The following is a 25,008-nucleotide window of genomic DNA, read 5'->3' on the forward strand; positions in this document are numbered from 1 at the left end:
CATCACACACCATGTCACAGGACATTACCTGCGGAGGGTATATATCTAACACCCCATATGTGACATCACACACCATGTTACAGGACATTACCTGCGGAGGGTATATATCTAACACCCCATATGTGACATTACACACCATGTTATGTAACATTACCTGCAGAGGGTATATATCTAACACCCCATATGTGACATCACACACCATGTTACAGGACATTACCTGCAGAGGGTATATATCTAACACCCCATATGTGACATCACACGCCATGTTACAGGACATTACCTGCGGAGGGTATATATCTAACACCCCATATGTGACATCACACACCATGTTACAGGACATTACCTGCGGAGGGTATAAATCTAACACCCCATATGTGACATCACACACCATGTTACAGGACATTACCTGCGGAGGGTATAAATCTAACACCCCATATGTGACATCACACGCCATGTTACAGGACATTACCTGCGGAGGGTATATATCTAACACTCCATATGTGACATCACACACCATGTTACAGGACATTACCTGCGGAGGGTATAAATCTAACACCCCATATGTGACATCACACACCATGTTACAGGACATTACCTGCGGAGGGTATATATCTAACACTCCATATGTGACATCACACACCATGTTATGTAACATTACCTGCGGAGGGTATATATCTAACACTCCATATGTGACATCACACACCATGTTATGTAACATTACCTGCGGAGGGTATATATCTAACACTCCATATGTGACATCACACGCCATGTTATGTTACATTACCTGCGGAGGGTATAAATCTAACACCCCATATGTGACATCACACACCATGTTACAGGACATTACCTGCGGAGGGTATAAATCTAACACCCCATATGTGACATCACACGCCATGTTACAGGACATTACCTGCAGAGGGTATATATCTAACTCCCCATATGTGACATCACACACCATGTCACAGGACATTACCTGCGGAGGGTATAAATCTAACACCCCATATGTGACATCACACACCATGTTACAGGACATTACCTGCGGAGGGTATATATCTAACACTCCATATGTGAGATCACACACCATGTTATGTTACATTACCTGCGGAGGGTATATATCTAACACCCCATATGTGGCATCACACACCATGTTATGTTACATTACCTGCGGAGGGTATATATCTAACACCCCATATGTGACATCACACACCATGTTACAGGACATTACCTGCGGAGGGTATATATCTAACACTCCATATGTGACATCACACACCATGTTACAGGACATTACCTGCGGAGGGTATAAATCTAACACCCCATATGTGACATCACACACCATGTTACAGGACATTACCTGCGGAGGGTATATATCTAACACCCCATATGTGACATCACACACCATGTTACAGGACATTACCTGCGGAGGGTATAAATCTAACACCCCATATGTGACATCACACACCATGTTACAGGACATTACCTGCGGAGGGTATATATCTAACACCCCATATGTGACATTACACACCATGTCACAGGACATTACCTGCGGAGGGTATAAATCTAACACTCCATATGTGACATCACACACCATGTTACAGGACATTACCTGCGGAGGGTATATATCTAACACCCCATATGTGACATTACACACCATGTCACAGGACATTACCTGCGGAGGGTATATATCTAACACCCCATATGTGACATTACACACCATGTCACAGGACATTACCTGCGGAGGGTATATATCTAACACTCCATATGTGAGATCACACACCATGTTATGTTACATTACCTGCGGAGGGTATATATCTAACACCCCATATGTGACATTACACACCATGTCACAGGACATTACCTGCGGAGGGTATAAATCTAACACTCCATATGTGACATCACACACCATGTTACAGGACATTACCTGCGGAGGGTATATATCTAACACTCCATATGTGAGATCACACACCATGTTACAGGACATTACCTGCGGAGGGTATATATCTAACACCCCATATGTGACATCACACACCATGTTACAGGACATTACCTGCGGAGGGTATATATCTAACACCCCATATGTGACATCACACACCATGTTACAGGACATTACCTGCGGAGGGTATATATCTAACACCCCATATGTGACATCACACACCATGTTATGTAACATTACCTGCAGAGGGTATATATCTAACACCCCATATGTGAGATCACACACCATGTTACAGGACATTACCTGCGGAGGGTATATATCTAACACTCCATATGTGAGATCACACACCATGTTACAGGACATTACCTGCGGAGGGTATATATCTAACACCCCATATGTGACATCACACACCATGTTACAGGACATTACCTGCGGAGGGTATATATCTAACACCCCATATGTGACATCACACACCATGTTACAGGACATTACCTGCGGAGGGTATATATCTAACACCCCATATGTGACATCACACACCATGTTATGTAACATTACCTGCAGAGGGTATATATCTAACACCCCATATGTGAGATCACACACCATGTTACAGGACATTACCTGCGGAGGGTATATATCTAACACCCCATATGTGACATCACACACCATGTTATGTAACATTACCTGCAGAGGGTATATATCTAACACCCCATATGTGAGATCACACACCATGTTACAGGACATTACCTGCGGAGGGTATATATCTAACACCCCATATGTGAGATCACACACCATGTTAAGTTACATTACCTGCGGAGGGTATATATCTAACACCCCATATGTGACATCACACACCATGTTATGTAACATTACCTGCGGAGGGTATATATCTAACACCCCATATGTGACATCACACACCATGTTACAGGACATTACCTGCGGAGGGTATAAATCTAACACCCCATATGTGACATCACACACCATGTTACAGGACATTACCTGCGGAGGGTATAAATCTAACTCCCCATATGTGACATCACACACCATGTTACAGGACATTACCTGCGGAGGGTATATATCTAACACCCCATATGTGACATCACACACCATGTTACAGGACATTACCTGCGGAGGGTATAAATCTAACACCCCATATGTGACATCACACACCATGTTACAGGACATTACCTGCGGAGGGTATATATCTAACACCCCATATGTGACATTACACACCATGTTACAGGACATTACCTGCGGAGGGTATAAATCTAACACTCCATATGTGACATCACACGCCATGTTACAGGACATTACCTGCGGAGGGTATATATCTAACACCCCATATGTGACATTACACACCATGTTACAGGACATTACCTGCGGAGGGTATAAATCTAACACCCCATATGTGACATCACACACCATGTTACAGGACATTACCTGCGGAGGGTATATATCTAACACCCCATATGTGACATTACACACCATGTTACAGGACATTACCTGCGGAGGGTATAAATCTAACACCCCATATGTGACATCACACACCATGTTACAGGACATTACCTGCGGAGGGTATAAATCTAACACCCCATATGTGACATCACACACCATGTTATGTAACATTACCTGCGGAGGGTATATATCTAACACCCCCTATGTGACATCACACACCATGTTATGTTACATTACCTGCAGAGGGTATATATATCTAACACCCCATATGTGACATCACACGCCATGTTATGTTACATTACCTGCGGAGGGTATATATCTAACACCCCATATGTGACATCACACACCATGTTACAGGACATTACCTGCGGAGGGTATATATCTAACACCCCATATGTGACATCACACACCATGTTACAGGACATTACCTGCGGAGGGTATAAATCTAACACCCCATATGTGACATCACACACCATGTTACAGGATATTACCTGCGGAGGGTATATATCTAACACCCCATATGTGACATCACACACCATGTTACAGGACATTACCTGCAGAGGGTATATATCTAACACCCCATATGTGACATCACACACCATGTTACAGGACATTACCTGCGGAGGGTATAAATCTAACACCCCATATGTGACATCACACACCATGTTACAGGATATTACCTGCGGAGGGTATATATCTAACACCCCATATGTGACATCACACACCATGTTACAGGACATTACCTGCGGAGGGTATATATCTAACACCCCATATGTGACATCACACACCATGTTACAGGACATTACCTGCGGAGGGTATAAATCTAACACCCCATATGTGACATCACACACCATGTTACAGGATATTACCTGCGGAGGGTATATATCTAACACCCCATATGTGACATCACACACCATGTTACAGGACATTACCTGCAGAGGGTATATATCTAACACCCCATATGTGACATTACACACCATGTTACAGGACATTACCTGCGGAGGGTATATATCTAACACCCAATATGTGACATCACACACCATGTTACAGGACATTACCTGCAGAGGGTATATATCTAACACCCCATATGTGACATTACACACCATGTCACAGGACATTACCTGCGGAGGGTATAAATCTAACACTCCATATGTGAGATCACACACCATGTTATGTTACATTACCTGCGGAGGGTATAAATCTAACACCCCATATGTGACATCACACACCATGTTACAGGACATTACCTGCGGAGGGTATATATCTAACACCCCATATGTGACATCACACACCATGTTACAGGACATTACCTGCAGAGGGTATATATCTAACACCCCATATGTGACATCACACACCATGTTACAGGACATTACCTGCGGAGGGTATAAATCTAACACCCCATAAGTGACATCACACACCATGTTATGTAACATTACCTGCGGAGGGTATATATCTAACACCCCATATGTGAGATCACACGCCATGTTACAGGACATTACCTGCGGAGGGTATATATCTAACACCCCATATGTGACATCACACGCCAGGTTACAGGACATTACCTGCAGAGGGTATATATCTAACACCCCATATGTGACATTACACACCATGTTACAGGACATTACCTGCGGAGGGTATATATCTAACACCCCATATGTGACATCACACGCCATGTTACAGGACATTACCTGCGGAGGGTATATATCTAACACCCCATATGTGACATCACACACCATGTTACAGGACATTACCTGCAGAGGGTATATATCTAACACCCCATATGTGACATCACACACCATGTTACAGGACATTACCTGCAGAGGGTATATATCTAACACCCCATATGTGACATCACACACCATGTTACAGGACATTACCTGCAGAGGGTATATATCTAACACCCCATATGTGACATCACACACCATGTTACAGGACATTACCTGCGGAGGGTATAAATCTAACACCCCATATGTGACATCACACACCATGTTACAGGACATTACCTGCGGAGGGTATAAATCTAACACCCCATATGTGACATCACACACCATGTTATGTAACATTACCTGCGGAGGGTATAAATCTAACACCCCATATGTGACATCACACGCCATGTTACAGGACATTACCTGCGGAGGGTATAAATCTAACACCCCATATGTGACATCACACACCATGTTACAGGACATTACCTGCGGAGGGTATAAATCTAACACCCCATATGTGACATCACACACCATGTTATGTAACATTACCTGCGGAGGGTATAAATCTAACACCCCATATGTGACATCACACGCCATGTTATGTTACATTACCTGCGGAGGGTATATATCTAACACCCCATATGTGACATCACACACCATGTTATGTTACATTACCTGCGGAGGGTATAAATCTAACACCCCATATGTGACATCACACACCATGTTACAGGACATTACCTGCAGAGGGTATATATCTAACACCCCATATGTGACATCACACACCATGTTACAGGACATTACCTGCGGAGGGTATATATCTAACACCCCATATGTGACATCACACGCCATGTTACAGGACATTACCTGCGGAGGGTATATATCTAACACCCCATATGTGACATCACACACCATGTTATGTAACATTACCTGCAGAGGGTATATATCTAACACCCCATATGTGACATCACACACCATGTTATGTAACATTACCTGCGGAGGGTATATATCTAACACCCCATATGTGACATCACACACCATGTCACAGGACATTACCTGCGGAGGGTATATATCTAACACCCCATATGTGACATCACACGCCATGTTACAGGACATTACCTGCAGAGGGTATATATCTAACACCCCATATGTGACATCACACACCATGTTACAGGACATTACCTGCGGAGGGTATGAATCTAACACCCCATATGTGACATCACACACCATGTTACAGGACATTACCTGCAGAGGGTATATATCTAACACCCCATATGTGACATCACACACCATGTTACAGGACATTACCTGCGGAGGGTATATATCTAACACCCCATATGTGACATCACACACCATGTTACAGGACATTACCTGCGGAAGGTATATATCTAACACCCCATATGTGACATTACACACCATGTCACAGGACATTACCTGCGGAGGGTATATATCTAACACCCCATATGTGACATCACACACCATGTTACAGGACATTACCTGCGGAGGGTATATATCTAACACCCCATATGTGACATCACACACCATGTTACAGGACATTACCTGCGGAGGGTATATATCTAACACCCCATATGTGACATCACACACCATGTTACAGGACATTACCTGCGGAGGGTATATATCTAACACCCCATATGTGACATCACACACCATGTTATGTAACATTACCTGCAGAGGGTATATATCTAACACCCCATATGTGACATCACACACCATGTTATGTAACATTACCTGCGGAGGGTATATATCTAACACCCCATATGTGACATCACACACCATGTCACAGGACATTACCTGCGGAGGGTATATATCTAACACCCCATATGTGACATCACACGCCATGTTACAGGACATTACCTGCAGAGGGTATATATCTAACACCCCATATGTGACATCACACACCATGTTACAGGACATTACCTGCGGAGGGTATGAATCTAACACCCCATATGTGACATCACACACCATGTTACAGGACATTACCTGCAGAGGGTATATATCTAACACCCCATATGTGACATCACACACCATGTTACAGGACATTACCTGCGGAGGGTATATATCTAACACCCCATATGTGACATCACACACCATGTTACAGGACATTACCTGCGGAAGGTATATATCTAACACCCCATATGTGACATTACACACCATGTTATGTTACATTACCTGCGGAGGGTATAAATCTAACACCCCATATGTGACATCACACACCATGTTACAGGACATTACCTGCGGAGGGTATAAATCTAACACCCCATATGTGACATCACACACCATGTTACAGGACATTACCTGCAGAGGGTATATATCTAACACCCCATATGTGACATCACACACCATGTTACAGGACATTACCTGCGGAGGGTATATATCTAACACCCCATATGTGACATCACACACCATGTTATGTAACATTACCTGCAGAGGGTATATATCTAACACCCCATATGTGACATCACACACCATGTTATGTAACATTACCTGCGGAGGGTATATATCTAACACCCCATATGTGACATCACACACCATGTCACAGGACATTACCTGCGGAGGGTATATATCTAACACCCCATATGTGACATCACACGCCATGTTACAGGACATTACCTGCAGAGGGTATATATCTAACACCCCATATGTGACATCACACACCATGTTACAGGACATTACCTTCGGAGGGTATGAATCTAACACCCCATATGTGACATCACACACCATGTTACAGGACATTACCTGCAGAGGGTATATATCTAACACCCCATATGTGACATCACACACCATGTTACAGGACATTACCTGCGGAGGGTATATATCTAACACCCCATATGTGACATCACACACCATGTTACAGGACATTACCTGCGGAAGGTATATATCTAACACCCCATATGTGACATTACACACCATGTTATGTTACATTACCTGCGGAGGGTATAAATCTAACACCCCATATGTGACATCACACACCATGTTACAGGACATTACCTGCGGAGGGTATAAATCTAACACCCCATATGTGACATCACACACCATGTTACAGGACATTACCTGCAGAGGGTATATATCTAACACCCCATATGTGACATCACACACCATGTTACAGGACATTACCTGCGGAGGGTATATATCTAACACCCCATATGTGACATCACATACCATGTTACAGGACATTACCTGCGGAAGGTATATATCTAACACCCCATATGTGACATCACACACCATGTTACAGGACATTACCTGCGGAGGGTATATATCTAACACCCCATATGTGACATCACACACCATGTTACAGGACATTACCTGCGGAGGGTATATATCTAACACCCCATATGTGAGATCACACACCATGTTACAGGACATTACCTGCGGAGGGTATATATCTAACACCCCATATGTGACATCACACACCATGTTATGTAACATTACATGCGGAGGGTATATATCTAACACCCCATATGTGACATCACACGCCATGTTACAGGACATTACCTGCGGAGGGTATATATCTAACACCCCATATGTGACATTACACACCATGTCACAGGACATTACCTGCGGAGGGTATATATCTAACACCCCATATGTGAGATCACACACCATGTTACAGGACATTACCTGCGGAGGGTATATATCTAACACCCCATATGTGACATCACACGCCATGTTACAGGACATTACCTGCGGAAGGTATATATCTAACACCCCATATGTGACATCACACGCCATGTTACAGGACATTACCTGCGGAGGGTATATATCTAACACCCCATATGTGAGATCACACACCATGTTACAGGACATTACCTGCGGAGGGTATATATCTAACACCCCATATGTGACATCACACACCATGTTATGTTACATTACCTGCAGAGGGTATATATCTAACACCCCATATGTGACATCACACATCATGTTATGTAACATTACCTGCGGAGGGTATATATCTAACACCCCATATGTGACATCACACACCATGTTACAGGACATTACCTGCGGAAGGTATATATCTAACACCCCATATGTGACATCACACGCCATGTTACAGGACATTACCTGCGGAGGGTATATATCTAACACCCCATATGTGAGATCACACACCATGTTACAGGACATTACCTGCGGAGGGTATATATCTAACACCCCATATGTGACATCACACACCATGTTACAGGACATTACCTGCAGAGGGTATATATCTAACACCCCATATGTGACATCACACACCATGTTACAGGACATTACCTGCAGAGGGTATATATCTAACACCCCATATGTGACATCACACACCATGTTACAGGACATTACCTGCAGAGGGTATATATCTAACACCCCATATGTGACATCACACACCATGTTACAGGACATTACCTGCGGAGGGTATAAATCTAACACCCCATATGTGACATCACACACCATGTTACAGGACATTACCTGCGGAGGGTATAAATCTAACACCCCATATGTGACATCACACACCATGTTATGTAACATTACCTGCGGAGGGTATAAATCTAACACCCCATATGTGACATCACACGCCATGTTACAGGACATTACCTGCGGAGGGTATAAATCTAACACCCCATATGTGACATCACACACCATGTTACAGGACATTACCTGCGGAGGGTATAAATCTAACACCCCATATGTGACATCACACACCATGTTATGTAACATTACCTGCGGAGGGTATAAATCTAACACCCCATATGTGACATCACACGCCATGTTATGTTACATTACCTGCGGAGGGTATATATCTAACACCCCATATGTGACATCACACACCATGTTATGTTACATTACCTGCGGAGGGTATAAATCTAACACCCCATATGTGACATCACACACCATGTTACAGGACATTACCTGCAGAGGGTATATATCTAACACCCCATATGTGACATCACACACCATGTTACAGGACATTACCTGCGGAGGGTATATATCTAACACCCCATATGTGACATCACACGCCATGTTACAGGACATTACCTGCGGAGGGTATATATCTAACACCCCATATGTGACATCACACACCATGTTATGTAACATTACCTGCAGAGGGTATATATCTAACACCCCATATGTGACATCACACACCATGTTATGTAACATTACCTGCGGAGGGTATATATCTAACACCCCATATGTGACATCACACACCATGTCACAGGACATTACCTGCGGAGGGTATATATCTAACACCCCATATGTGACATCACACGCCATGTTACAGGACATTACCTGCAGAGGGTATATATCTAACACCCCATATGTGACATCACACACCATGTTACAGGACATTACCTGCGGAGGGTATGAATCTAACACCCCATATGTGACATCACACACCATGTTACAGGACATTACCTGCAGAGGGTATATATCTAACACCCCATATGTGACATCACACACCATGTTACAGGACATTACCTGCGGAGGGTATATATCTAACACCCCATATGTGACATCACACACCATGTTACAGGACATTACCTGCGGAAGGTATATATCTAACACCCCATATGTGACATTACACACCATGTCACAGGACATTACCTGCGGAGGGTATATATCTAACACCCCATATGTGACATCACACACCATGTTACAGGACATTACCTGCGGAGGGTATATATCTAACACCCCATATGTGACATCACACACCATGTTACAGGACATTACCTGCGGAGGGTATATATCTAACACCCCATATGTGACATCACACACCATGTTACAGGACATTACCTGCGGAGGGTATATATCTAACACCCCATATGTGACATCACACACCATGTTATGTAACATTACCTGCAGAGGGTATATATCTAACACCCCATATGTGACATCACACACCATGTTATGTAACATTACCTGCGGAGGGTATATATCTAACACCCCATATGTGACATCACACACCATGTCACAGGACATTACCTGCGGAGGGTATATATCTAACACCCCATATGTGACATCACACGCCATGTTACAGGACATTACCTGCAGAGGGTATATATCTAACACCCCATATGTGACATCACACACCATGTTACAGGACATTACCTGCGGAGGGTATGAATCTAACACCCCATATGTGACATCACACACCATGTTACAGGACATTACCTGCAGAGGGTATATATCTAACACCCCATATGTGACATCACACACCATGTTACAGGACATTACCTGCGGAGGGTATATATCTAACACCCCATATGTGACATCACACACCATGTTACAGGACATTACCTGCGGAAGGTATATATCTAACACCCCATATGTGACATTACACACCATGTTATGTTACATTACCTGCGGAGGGTATAAATCTAACACCCCATATGTGACATCACACACCATGTTACAGGACATTACCTGCGGAGGGTATAAATCTAACACCCCATATGTGACATCACACACCATGTTACAGGACATTACCTGCAGAGGGTATATATCTAACACCCCATATGTGACATCACACACCATGTTACAGGACATTACCTGCGGAGGGTATATATCTAACACCCCATATGTGACATCACACACCATGTTATGTAACATTACCTGCAGAGGGTATATATCTAACACCCCATATGTGACATCACACACCATGTTATGTAACATTACCTGCGGAGGGTATATATCTAACACCCCATATGTGACATCACACACCATGTCACAGGACATTACCTGCGGAGGGTATATATCTAACACCCCATATGTGACATCACACGCCATGTTACAGGACATTACCTGCAGAGGGTATATATCTAACACCCCATATGTGACATCACACACCATGTTACAGGACATTACCTTCGGAGGGTATGAATCTAACACCCCATATGTGACATCACACACCATGTTACAGGACATTACCTGCAGAGGGTATATATCTAACACCCCATATGTGACATCACACACCATGTTACAGGACATTACCTGCGGAGGGTATATATCTAACACCCCATATGTGACATCACACACCATGTTACAGGACATTACCTGCGGAAGGTATATATCTAACACCCCATATGTGACATTACACACCATGTTATGTTACATTACCTGCGGAGGGTATAAATCTAACACCCCATATGTGACATCACACACCATGTTACAGGACATTACCTGCGGAGGGTATAAATCTAACACCCCATATGTGACATCACACACCATGTTACAGGACATTACCTGCAGAGGGTATATATCTAACACCCCATATGTGACATCACACACCATGTTACAGGACATTACCTGCGGAGGGTATATATCTAACACCCCATATGTGACATCACATACCATGTTACAGGACATTACCTGCGGAAGGTATATATCTAACACCCCATATGTGACATCACACACCATGTTACAGGACATTACCTGCGGAGGGTATATATCTAACACCCCATATGTGACATCACACACCATGTTACAGGACATTACCTGCGGAGGGTATATATCTAACACCCCATATGTGAGATCACACACCATGTTACAGGACATTACCTGCGGAGGGTATATATCTAACACCCCATATGTGACATCACACACCATGTTATGTAACATTACATGCGGAGGGTATATATCTAACACCCCATATGTGACATCACACGCCATGTTACAGGACATTACCTGCGGAGGGTATATATCTAACACCCCATATGTGACATTACACACCATGTCACAGGACATTACCTGCGGAGGGTATATATCTAACACCCCATATGTGAGATCACACACCATGTTACAGGACATTACCTGCGGAGGGTATATATCTAACACCCCATATGTGACATCACACGCCATGTTACAGGACATTACCTGCGGAAGGTATATATCTAACACCCCATATGTGACATCACACGCCATGTTACAGGACATTACCTGCGGAGGGTATATATCTAACACCCCATATGTGAGATCACACACCATGTTACAGGACATTACCTGCGGAGGGTATATATCTAACACCCCATATGTGACATCACACACCATGTTATGTTACATTACCTGCAGAGGGTATATATCTAACACCCCATATGTGACATCACACATCATGTTATGTAACATTACCTGCGGAGGGTATATATCTAACACCCCATATGTGACATCACACACCATGTTACAGGACATTACCTGCGGAAGGTATATATCTAACACCCCATATGTGACATCACACGCCATGTTACAGGACATTACCTGCGGAGGGTATATATCTAACACCCCATATGTGAGATCACACACCATGTTACAGGACATTACCTGCGGAGGGTATATATCTAACACCCCATATGTGACATCACACGCCATGTTACAGGACATTACCTGCGGAGGGTATATATCTAACACCCCATATGTGACATCACACACCATGTTACAGGACATTACCTGCAGAGGGTATAAATCTAACACCCCATATGTGACATCACACACCATGTTATGTAACATTACCTGCGGAGGGTATATATCTAACACCCCATATGTGACATCACACACTGGGTTACAGGACATTACCTGCAGAGGGTATATATCTAACTCCCCATATGTGACATCACACACCATGTCACAGGACATTACCTGCGGAGGGTATATATCTAACACCCCCAATGTGACATCACACACCATGTCACAGGACATTACCTGCGGAGGGTATATATCTAACTCCCCATATGTGACATCACACACCATGTCACAGGACATTACCTGCGGAGGGTATATATCTAACACCCCATATGTGACATCACACACCATGTTACAGGACATTACCTGCGGAGGGTATAAATCTAACACCCCATATGTGACATCACACGCCATGTTACAGGACATTACCTGCGGAGGGTTTTAAATCTAACACCCCATATGTGACATCACACACCATGTTACAGGACATTACCTGCAGAGGGTATATATCTAACACTCCATATGTGACATCACACACCATGTTACAGGACATTACCTGCGGAGGGTATATATCTAACACCCCATATGTGACATCACACACCATGTTACAGGACATTACCTGCGGAGGGTATAAATCTAACACCCCATATGTGAGATCACACGCCATGTTACAGGACATTACCTGCGGAGGGTATATATCTAACACCCCATATGTGACATCACACACCATGTTACAGGACATTACCTGCAGAGGGTATATATCTAACACCCCATATGTGACATCACACACCATGTTATGTTACATTACCTGCGGAGGGTATATATCTAACACCCCATATGTGACATCACACACCATGTTATGTAACATTACCTGCGGAGGGTATATATCTAACACCCCATATGTGACATCACACACCATGTTATGTAACATTACCTGCGGAGGGTATAAATCTAACACCCCATATGTGACATCACACGCCATGTTACAGGACATTACCTGCGGAGGGTATAAATCTAACACCCCATATGTGACATCACACACCATGTTACAGGACATTACCTGCGGAGGGTATAAATCTAACACCCCATATGTGACATCACACACCATGTTACAGGACATTACCTGCGGAGGGTATATATCTAACACCCCATATGTGACATTACACACCATGTCACAGGACATTACCTGCGGAGGGTATATATCTAACACTCCATATGTGAGATCACACACCATGTTATGTAACATTACCTGCGGAAGGTATAAATCTAACACTCCATATGTGACATCACACACCATGTTACAGGACATTACCTGCGGAGGGTATAAATCTAACACCCCATATGTGACATCACACACCATGTTACAGGACATTACCTGCGGAGGGTATATATCTAACACCCCATATGTGACATTACACACCATGTCACAGGACATTACCTGCGGAGGGGATCATGTCCACGGCTGTGCCCAGGTCTCTCTTGCGTTTCTTGGGAAGTCTGGTTTTGCACAGCTGCTCGAAGTGTGCTTGCATAGAGGGGTCCATTGTGAGGAAGCTGCATTGCAGGAGACCTCCCAGGGTGGTGGCAGCCATTTCTCTTACCTGAGGAGACAGATCACATCTGATGCAATGTGTACAATATTATACAGAACATCTGACTGAGGAGGCATCTCTATTCCCTGTACAGGTCACACTTCACTATGGCTCAGTGGCCCCCAGACCCCCATCCTTATAGCCAGTTACAGAGAAACCGTAACCAAGAACTGAACTTCATCCCAATCAGTAGCTGATACCCCCTTTCCCATGAGAAATCTACTCCTTTTCACAAACTGATCATCAGGGGGCGCTGTGTGGCTGATATTGTGGTGAGACCCCTCCTACAGTGTGATGGTGCTGTAGTTATTGTATAGCACGCATATCACTCATCCATTGAATACAATGGGGAATGTTGGAGCTGGTGCTATAGTTATTGTATAGCACACATATCACTCATCCATTAAATATAATGGGAAATACCGGAGCTGGTGCTGTAGCTATTGTATAGCACACATATCACTCATCCATTGAATATAATGGGAAATGTTGGAGCTGGTGCTGTAGCTATTGTATAGCACACATATCACTCATCCATTGAATATAATGGGAAATACTGGAGCTGATGCTGTAGTTATTGTATAGCACACATATCACTCATCCATTGAATATAATGGGAAATGTTGGAGCTGGTGCTGTAGTTATTGTATAGCACACATATCACTCATCCATTGAATATAATGGGAAATACCGGAGCTGGTGCTGTAGCTATTGTATAGCACACATATCACTCATCCATTGAATATAATGGGAAATACTGGAGCTGGTGCTGTAGCTACTGTATAGCACACATATCACTCATCCATTGAATATAATGGGAAATGTTGGAGCTGGTGCTGTAGCTATTGTATAGCACACATATCACTCATCCATTGAATATAATGGGAAATACTGGAGCTGATGCTGTAGTTATTGTATAGCACACATATCACTCATCCATTGAATATAATGGGAAATGTTGGAGCTGATGCTATAGTTATTGTATAGCACACATATCACTCATCCATTGAATATAATGGGAAATGTTGGAGATGATGCTGTAGTTATTGTATAGCGCACATATCACTCATCCATTGAATATAATGGGAAATGTTGGAGCTGGTGCTATAGTTATTGTATAGCACACATATCACTCATCCATTGAATATAGTGGGAAATGTTGGAGCTGGTGCTATAGTTATTGTATAGCACACATATCACTCATCCATTGAATATAATGGGAAATACTGGAGCTGGTGCTATAGTTATTGTATAGCATGCATATCACTCATCCATTGAATATAATGGGAAATACTGGAGCTGATGCTGTAGTTATTGTATAGCACACATATCACTCATCCATTGAATATAATGGGAAATGTTGGAGATGATGCTGTAGTTATTGTATAGCACGCATATCACTCATCCATTGAATATAATGGGAAATGTTGGAGATGATGCTGTAGTTATTGTATAGCACACATATCACTCATCCATTGAATATAATGGGAAATACCGGAGCTGGTGCTATAGTTATTGTATAGCACGCATATCACTCATCCATTGAATACAATGGGAAATGTTGGAGCTGAGGCTATAGTTATTGTATAGCATGCATATCACTCATCCATTGAATATAATGGGAAATGTTAGAGCTGGTGCTGTAGCTATTGTATAGCACACATATCACTCATCCATTGAATAGAATGGGAAATACTGGAGCTGGTGCTATAGTTATTGTAATAATGGGAAATGTTGGAGATGGTGCTGTAGTTATTGTATAGCACACATATCACTCATGCATTGAATAGAATGGGAAATACTGGAGCTGGTGCTATAGTTATTGTATAGCACGCATATCACTCATCCATTGAATATAATGGGGAAATGTTGGAGCTTGTGCTATAGTTATTGTATAGCACACATATCACTCATCCATTGAATATAATGGGAAATGTTGGAGCTGAGGCTATAGTTATTGTATAGCACGCATATCACTCATCCATTGAATATAATGGGAAATGTTGGAGCTGAGGCTATAGGTCTTGTATAGCACACATATCACTCATCCATTGAATATAATGGGAAATACCGGAGCTGGTGCTATAGTTATTGTATAGCACACATATCACTCATCCATTGAATATAATGGGAAATACTGGAGCTGGTGCTATAGTTATTGTATAGCACGCATATCACTCATCCATTGAATATAATGGGGAAATGTTGGAGCTGGTGCTATAGTTATTGTATAGCACACATATCACTCATCCATTGAATATAATGGGAAATGTTGGAGCTGAGGCTATAGTTATTGTATAGCACGCATATCACTCATCCATTGAATATAATGGGGAAATGTTGGAGCTGGTGCTATAGTTATTGTATAGCACACATATCACTCATCCATTGAATATAATGGGAAATACTGGAGCTGATGTTGTAGTTATTGTATAGCACACATATCACTCATCCATTGAATATAATGGGAAATGTTGGAGATGATGCAGTAGTTATTGTATAGCACGCATATCACTCATCCATTGAATATAATGGGAAATGTTGGAGCTGGTGCTGTAGTTATTGTATAGCACACATATCACTCATCCATTGAATATAATGGGAAATGTTGGAGATGATGCAGTAGTTATTGTATAGCACGCATATCACTCATCCATTGAATATAATGGGAAATGTTGGAGCTGATGCTGTAGTTATTGTATAGCACACATATCACTCATCCATTGAATATAATGGGAAATGTTGGAGATGGTGCTGTAGTTATTGTATAGCATGCATATTACTCATCCATTGAATATAATGGGAAATGTTGGAGCTGATGCTGTAGTTATTGTATAGCACACATATCACTCATCCATTGAATATAATGGGAAATACCGGAGCTGGTGCTGTAGTTATTATATAGCACACATATCACTCATCCATTGAATATAATGGGAAATACTGGAGCTGGTGCTGTAGTTATTATATAGCACACATATCACTCATCCATTGAATATAATGGGAAATGTTGGAGATGATGCTGTAGTTATTGTATAGAACACATATCACTCATCCATTGAATATAATGGGAAATGTTGGAGATGATGCTGTAGTTATTGTATAGCATGCATATCACTCATCCATTGAATATAATGGGAAATGTTGGAGCTGGTGCTATAGTTATTGTATAGCACACATATCACTCATCCATTGAATATAATGGGAAATGTTGGAGCTGATGCTGTAGTTATTGTATAGCATGCATATTACTCATCCATTGAATATAATGGGAAATGTTGGAGATGGTGCTGTAGTTATTATATAGCACGCATATCACTCATCCATTGAATATAATGGGAAAATGTTGGAGCTGGTGCTGTAGTTATTATATAGCACACATATCACTCATCCATTGAATATAATGGGAAATGTTGGAGATGATGCTGTAGTTATTGTATAGCACACATATCACTCATCCATTGAATATAATGGGAAATGTTGGAGCTGGTGCTATAGTTATTGTATAGCACACATATCACTCATCCATTGAATATAATGGGAAATGTTGGAGCTGATGCTGTAGTTATTGTATAGCATGCATATTACTCATCCATTGAATATAATGGGAAATGTTGGAGATGGTGCTGTAGTTATTATATAGCACACATATCACTCATCCATTGAATATAATGGGAAATGTTGGAGCTGGTGCTGTAGTTATTATATAGCACACATATCACTCATCCATTGAATATAATGGGAAATGTTGGAGATGATGCTGTAGTTATTGTATAGCACACATATCACTCATCCATTGAATATAATGGGAAATGTTGGAGCTGGTGCTATAGTTATTGTATAGCACACATATCACTCATCCATTGAATATAATGGGGAATGTTGGAGCTGGTGCTATAGTTATTGTATAGCACACATATCACTCATCCATTGAATATAATGGGGAATGTTGGAGCTGGTGCTATAGTTATTGTATAGCACACATACCACTCATGCATTGAATATAATGGGAAATACTGGAGCTGGTGCTATAGTTATTGTATAGCACGCATATCACTCATCCATTGAATATAATGGGAAATGTTGGAGCTGGTGCTATAGTTATTCTATAGCACACATATCACTCATCCATTGAATATAATGGGAAATGTTGGAGATGGTGCTGTAGTTATTATATAGCACACATATCACTCATCCATTGAATATAATGGGAAATGTTGGAGCTGGTGCTGTAGTTATTATATAGCACACATATCACTCATCCATTGAATATAATGGGAAATGTTGGAGATGATGCTGTAGTTATTGTATAGCACACATATCACTCATCCATTGAATATAATGGGAAATGTTGGAGATGATGCTGTAGTTATTGTATAGCACACATATCACTCATCCATTGAATATAATGGGAAATACTGGAGCTGGTGCCATAGTTACTGTATAGCACGCATATCACTCATCCATTGAATATAATGGGAAATGTTGGAGCTGGTGCTATAGTTTTTGGATAGCACACATATCACTCATCCATTGAATATAATGGGAAATGTTGGAGCTGGTGCTATAGTTATTGTATAGCACACATATCACTCATCCATTGAATATAATGGGAAATACTGGAGCTGATGCTGTAGTTATTGTATAGAATATGGGTAGACAATTGGGTACACCGCTGCACTGCAGACCAGCAGAGACAGTGCAGGACCCTGGGTAGCTCAATCCAAGTAAGGTAAACAATGAAGATGAAGGAGTCCGCAACAGTGTCTCTTGAAAAAAGCTCGAATTCTTTATTCAGGACGTATCCTCATATCAGTGGTAACACAGCTGACATGTTTCGGGCCAAGTTGATGCCCTTAATCATAGCTAAAAGCATAGCACACATATCACTCATCCATTGAATATAATGGGAATGTTGGAGCTGGTGCTGTAGTTATTGTATAGCACACATATCACTCATCCATTGAATATAATGGGAATGTTGGAGCTGGTGCTGTAGCTATTGTATAGCACACATATCACTCATCCATTGAATATAATGGGAATGTTGGAGCTGGTGCTGTAGTTATTGTATAGCACACATATCACTCATCCATTGAATATAATGGGAAATGTTGGAGCTGAGGCTGTAGTTATTGTATAGCACACATATCACTCATCCATTGAATATAATGGGAAATACTGGAGCTGATGCTGTAGTTATTGTATAGCATGCATATCACTCATCCATTGAATATAATGGGAAATACTGGAGCTGATGCTGTAGTTATTGTATAGCATGCATATCACTCATCCATTGAATATAATGGGGAATACTGGAGCTGGTGCTATAGTTATTGTATAGCACACATATCACTCATCCATAGAAATGATGGCAAATGATTAGCACAGCTCAGGTTGATGTATATTCCCTTGGCACTGCGTGAGAAAGGGTTAATCACGTTACCCATTAATCTCCATTAATCAGAGACCACATTGGCTAATAAGTACATATTGTTACAGGTTAGAAATGTAAACAAAGAGGCTGATGTGCTTGGAGGAGGCCGGCTGCATGTAATCTGCACATTACTGCAAATTATCTCCTTGTACGTAATGTTCTGAAGGCGAGTAAATCAGTAACGGCAAGTGCTGCTGTAATTACACCGCTCACTTGTGCGTCCATCGCCCATCATTACCCTGTGATCAAACCCATAGAGAGTAATCAGGAAGGCAGGAAGGCGGCAAGTATGTCAGATACTCAGCAATACATGATGCTGCTATGGCTGCAAAATGTGCACTCTCCCTGGGGACTGCGGCACACACGGCACTCGCTGGGAACCGCGGCACACACGGCACTCGCTGGGGACCGAGACATACACGGCACTCGCTGGGGACCGCCGCATGCGGCACTCGCTGGGGACCGAGACACACACGGCACTCGCTGGGAACCGCGACACACACGGCACTCGCTGGGAACCGCGACACACACGGCACTCGCTGGGGACCGCCGCACACGGCACTCGCTGGGGACCGCCGCACACGGCACTCGCTGGGGACCGCCGCACACGGCACTCGCTGGGGACCGCCGCACACGGCACTCGCTGGGGACCGCTGCACACGGCACTCGCTGGGGACAGAGACACACGGCACTCGCTGGGGACCGCCGCCCACGGCACTCGCTGGGGACAGAGACACACGGCACTCGCTGGGGACAGAGACACACGGCACTCGCTGGGGACAGAGACACACGGCACTCACTGGGGACAGAGACACACGGCACTCGCTGGGGACAGAGACATACACGGCACTCGCTGGGGACAGAGACACACGGCACTCGCTGGGGACAGAGACACACGGCACTCACTGGGGACAGAGACACACGGCACTCGCTGGGGACAGAGACACACGGCACTCGCTGGGGACAGAGACATACACGGCACTCGCTGGGGACCGAGACATACACGGCACTCGCTGGGGACCGAGAAATACACGGCACTCGCTGGGGACCGCAGCACGCGACACTCGCTGGGGACCGAGACACACACGGCACTCGCTGGGAACCGCGACACACACGGCACTCGCTGGGGACCGCCGCACACGGCACTCGCTGGGGACCGCCGCACACGGCACTCGCTGGGGACCGCCGCACACGGCACTCGCTGGGGACCGCCGCACACGGCACTCGCTGGGGACCGCCGCACACGGCACTCGCTGGGGACAGAGACACACGGCACTCGCTGGGGACCGCCGCCCACGGCACTCGCTGGGGACAGAGACACACGGCACTCGCTGGGGACAGAGACACACGGCACTCACTGGGGACAGAGACACACGGCACTCGCTGGGGACAGAGACATACACGGCACTCGCTGGGGACAGAGACACACGGCACTCACTGGGGACAGAGACACACGGCACTCGCTGGGGACAGAGACATACACGGCACTCGCTGGGGACCGAGAAATACACGGCACTCGCTGGGGACCGCAGCACGCGACACTCGCTGGGGACCGAGACACACACGGCACTCGCTGGGGACCGCCGCACACGGCACTCGCTGGGGACCGCCGCACACGGCACTCGCTGGGGACCGCCGCACAGGGCACTCGCTGGGGACAGAGACACACGGCACTCGCTGGGGACAGAGACACACGGCACTCGCTGGGGACAGAGACACACGGCACTCGCTGGGGACAGAGACACACGGCACTCGCTGGGGACAGAGACACACGGCACTCGCTGGGGACCGCCGCACACGGCACTCGCTGGGGACAGAGACACACGGCACTCGCTGGGGACCGCCGCACACGGCACTCGCTGGGGACCGCCGAACACGGCACTCGCTGAGGACCGCCGCACACGGCACTCGCTGGGGACCGCCGCACACGGCACTCGCATACACACCAAGTGGGAGGTGGCTTGTTTCTATGGCGATATCTCCCAGCATCAGACACTTACATACAGGACAGGTGGGATGTGGCTTGTTGCTATGGCGATATCTCCCAGCATCAGACACTCACATACAGGCCAGGTGGGAGGTGGCTTGTTGCTATAGCAATAACTCCCAGCATCAGACAATCACTACATGACAGAGAAGCATTTCAGCCATATTTACCTCCAGCTGCTCATCAGCCATTAGTTGGAGGACCAGCCACCTGACGCCTCTCACAGCTTCGTCATTTTGCAGGAACAGGAAGAGGTTATAGAAGACCATAGTCTGGAGGTAGGTGAGTACCGTGTACTTGGCATGCCACGAGCTGCTCCTCACTGTCTGAGGGAACACAACATACAGCATCACAATAGGAGACACAACACACCAGGCTACATGTAATTCAGCAAGCTATCTCTCAGGAGACACCTCTCATCTGCTCCTCACTGTCTGAGGGAACACAACATACAGCATCACAATAGGAGACACAACACACCAGGGTCACATGTAATTCAGCAAGCTATCCATCAGGAGACACCTCATCTGCTCCTCACTGTCTGAGGGAACACAACATACAGCATCACAATAGGAGACACAACACACCAGGCCATATGTAATTCAGCAAGCTATCTCTCAGGAGACACCTCATCTGCTCCTCACTGTCTGAGGGAACACAACATACAGCATCACAATAGGAGACACAACACACCAGGGCCACATGTAATTCAGCAAGCTATCTCTCAGGAGACACCTCATCTGCTCCTCACTGTCTGAGGGAACACAACATACAGCATCACAATAGGAGACACAACACACCAGGGCCACATGTAATTCAGCAAGCTATCCATCAGGAGACACCTCATCTGCTCCTCACTGTCTGAGGGAACACAACATACAGCATCACAATAGGAGACACAACACACCAGGGCCACATGTAATTCAGCAAGTTATCTCTCAGGAGACACCTCATCTGCTCCTCACTGTCTGAGGGGAACACAACATACAGCATCACAATAGGAGACACAACACACCAGGGCCACATGTAATTCAGCAAGTTATCTCTCAGGAGACACCTCATCTGCCCCTCACTGTCTGAGGGGAACACAACATACAGCATCACAATAGGAGACACAACACACCAGGGCCACATGTAATTCAGCAAGCTATCTCTCAGGAGACACCTCATCTGCTCCTCACTGTCTGAGGGAACACAACATACAGCATCACAATAGGAGACACAACACACCAGGGCCACATGTAATTCAGCAAGCTATCTCTCAGGAGACACCTCTCATCTGCTCCTCACTGTCTGAGGGAACACAACATACAGCATCACAATAGGAGACACAACACACCAGGGCCACATGTAATTCAGCAAGCTATCTCTCAGGAGACACCTCTCATCTGCTCCTCACTGTCTGAGGGAACACAACATACAGCATCACAATAGGAGACACAACACACCAGGGCCACATGTAATTCAGCAAGCTATCTCTCAGGAGACACCTCTCATCTGCTCCTCACTGTCTGAGGGGACACAACATACAGCATCACAATAGGAGACACAACACACCAGGGCCACATGTAATTCAGCAAGCTATCTCTCAGGAGACACCTCTCATCTGCTCCTCACTGTCTGAGGGGAACACAACATACAGCATCACAATAGGAGACACAACACACCAGGGCCACATGTAATTCAGCAAGCTATCTCTCAGGAGACACCTCTCATCTGCTCCTCACTGTCTGAGGGAACACAACATACAGCATCACAATAGGAGACACAACACACCAGGGCCACATGTAATTCAGCAAGCTATCTCTCAGGAGACACCTCTCATCTGCTCCTCACTGTCTGAGGGAACACAACATACAGCATCACAATAGGAGACACAACACACCAGGGCCACATGTAATTCAGCAAGTTATCTCTCAGGAGAGACGTCTCATCTGCTCCTCACTGTCTGAGGGAACACAACATACAGCATCACAATAGGAGACACAACACACCAGGGCCACATGTAATTCAGCAAGCTATCTCTCAGGAGACACCTCTCATCTGCTCCTCACTGTCTGAGGGGAACACAACATACAGCATCACAATAGGAGACACAACACACCAGGGCCACATGTAATTCAGCAAGCCATCTCTCAGGAGACACCTCATCTGCTCCTCACTGTCTGAGGGAACACAACATACAGCATCACAATAGGAGACACAACACACCAGGGCCACATGTAATTCAGCAAGTTATCTCTCAGGAGACACCTCTCATCTGCTCCTCACTGTCTGAGGGGAACACAACATACAGCATCACAATAGGAGACACAACACACCAGGGCCACATGTAATTCAGCAAGTTATCTCTCAGGAGACACCTCTCACCTGCTCCTCACTGTCTGAGGGGACACAACATACAGCATCACAATAGGAGACACAACACACCAGGGCCACATGTAATTCAGCAAGCTATCTCTCAGGAG

At 44.4% G+C, this 25,008-nt stretch overlaps 1 protein-coding gene across 2 annotated transcripts in view; it reads right to left on the reverse strand.

Moving 5' to 3' along the window:
• PSME4 (proteasome activator subunit 4) overlaps positions 1-25,008 on the reverse strand; it is a 338,013-nt gene that overhangs the window by 36,096 nt on the left and 276,909 nt on the right. For both annotated transcript variants that reach the window (XM_068233125.1, XM_068233124.1), the window contains exons 43-44: positions 22,711-22,866; positions 14,963-15,125 (exon numbers count right to left, since the gene is read on the reverse strand). In XM_068233125.1, coding sequence (XP_068089226.1) covers positions 14,963-15,125; positions 22,711-22,866 — 319 coding nt within the window. The remainder of the gene's footprint in view (positions 1-14,962; positions 15,126-22,710; positions 22,867-25,008) is intronic.

This window comes from Hyperolius riggenbachi, chromosome 4 (genome assembly GCF_040937935.1).
Source record: "Hyperolius riggenbachi isolate aHypRig1 chromosome 4, aHypRig1.pri, whole genome shotgun sequence".
Classification (NCBI taxonomy): Eukaryota; Metazoa; Chordata; class Amphibia; order Anura; family Hyperoliidae; genus Hyperolius; species Hyperolius riggenbachi.